General features: G+C 54.3%; 1 protein-coding gene across 1 annotated transcript; it reads right to left on the bottom strand.

Annotated features, from left to right (window-relative positions):
* Nucleotides 1-21: 21 nt before the first annotated feature.
* LOC116465873 (protein SPATA31F1-like) lies at nt 22-1,688 on the bottom strand (the record flags this gene model as incomplete). The annotated part of the gene is made up of 1 exon (XM_032148797.2): nt 22-1,688. A coding segment is annotated over one exon (1,542 nt), but the record flags the coding sequence as incomplete, so codon positions are not given.
* Between the last annotated feature and the right edge of the window lie 8 nt (nt 1,689-1,696).

The following is a 1,696-nucleotide window of genomic DNA, read 5'->3' as shown; positions in this document are numbered from 1 at the left end:
CACCAGAATATTTTCCACTGTCCCGTAACTCCAGGGCCTAGGAGAGTGGCTAATGCATAGTAAGACCTTATATTAGTTGAATCCAAAGTCTGCGTGTTCTCCTTGAGCAGACTAATTTAGTTTCTATCTGAGGTGAGGGTCAGGAACTAGGTTGGGTGCCCTGGTTTGGTGGCACAAGCCTCTCGAGGACAGTGATGAGGGCAGTGGCGGGGGTAGCCCAGGGCTGAGGCAGAGCCAGGTTGTCTGGAGTGTAGCTGGAGCTTATTGTCTAGGGACTGGGGACCATCCAAGAAGGCTGGGCCCACCAGCTTCTGAGCAGGACGAGATTGGGCCTTGGAGCACCCTGTTGGCTTCTCTGTCTTACTTCTCCCCACAGGGCTCTTGGCTGGAGCCAGGCCCTTTGCAGCATTTTCTTTTCTGGTTTTGGCCACCTTCGCAGCAGCTGAGAACATGGAGTCCTCATGCCCTTTGCCTTTTGTCCTGGGGATAATATGCTGCAGAAAACATTTAATTTTATTTCTCAAGCTAGACTCTGGAAGGCTGGGCTTCTTTTGAGTATGGGCTGGCATCACCAGCCCATGCAAAACCTGGCCTTGCAAAGTTTGGCCCTGCAAAGGCTTACCCTGAGTTGGTTGGCTCAGGAAAGGCTGACCCTGTGAAGCCTGGGGCACCACAGTCTGGGCATTCTTAGGAATTGTTGCTGGTTCAAGGATGACAGTTAGCTCGGTTTGACTGTCTTGCAGGTCACTGTCAGATTCTTTCTCCCCAGGGACTCGTGGAGGTAGCTGTGGGAGCTTAAGCTGAGGGTGATGCTGGGGGCTGTGTTGACAGGGATCAGCAAGATGAAAGCTACGGCTCCATCGCCAGGACCCTCGGGGTGTCTTGTTTGGAAGCATCCCTGCTGGCCTCTGGTCTTCAGCAGGGCGTCTCTCTTCTCTGGTTGAGGAGGGCCCAAACCCCGCATCCCCTTCTCTGTGGTCCCTGGCTGCTTTAGTTTCCTCTGGGTCCTCTCTCTTTCCTGCTAGCATGGGGACATGGGCTGGGTCCTTGCTCTTGCCAGGGCTTTGGGGCTCAGGGCCCCAGGGTTCCTCGAGGCTGGGGTTGTTCACATTGGCGTCCACCCGACCACAAAGCATGTGGGCCTCTGTCATGTCCCCACTGCGTTGTGAGATCTTGGAGACTGAGTGGGCAGAACCCTGGGGTACAGCTTTGGAACTAGATTGCTTTTGGTTCTGCTGCACTGCCTTCAAGTCATTGGCCAGCTGTTCTTTAAGGTGAACCCCTTCTGGATTAGGGGCAGGATGGGTGTCTGGTGGGATGGGCAGTTCCTGGAGCAATGTCTCCCCTTGGTGGTTTAGACTTTTGAGAGACTTCTGTGTGGATATCTTCTCTGGTGCTGCAGCAGTTTGTTCCCTGGACTTCCTTGCCCTAATGGGAATTCCCCATTGTATCTCTAGGACCTTTTTTCTCAGGTGGAAGTTTAGTTTGGTCAAGGTATGTGTCTGGAGTGAGTGGGGGCTAGCAGGATGTGTCTGGCTTTCTAGAGGCAGCGTCTCCACAGGCCTAGGCACCATCTCGGTGATGACAGATTGGCTAGTGACTGCCGGGGCCAGGGCCCTGGGGAGCGCCACACAATACAGAGCAGGCAACCCCGACAGGAAGGCCAGATGCTTGTGCCGTAAAGTTGTCTCCAGTT

The sequence above is a fragment of the Hylobates moloch genome, unplaced genomic scaffold (genome assembly GCF_009828535.3).
Source record: "Hylobates moloch isolate HMO894 unplaced genomic scaffold, HMol_V3 SCAFFOLD_12872, whole genome shotgun sequence".
NCBI classification, from domain to species: domain Eukaryota; kingdom Metazoa; phylum Chordata; class Mammalia; order Primates; family Hylobatidae; genus Hylobates; species Hylobates moloch.
Note: the sequence above shows the minus strand (reverse complement) of the source record. Positions and strands in the feature narration are given on the sequence as shown.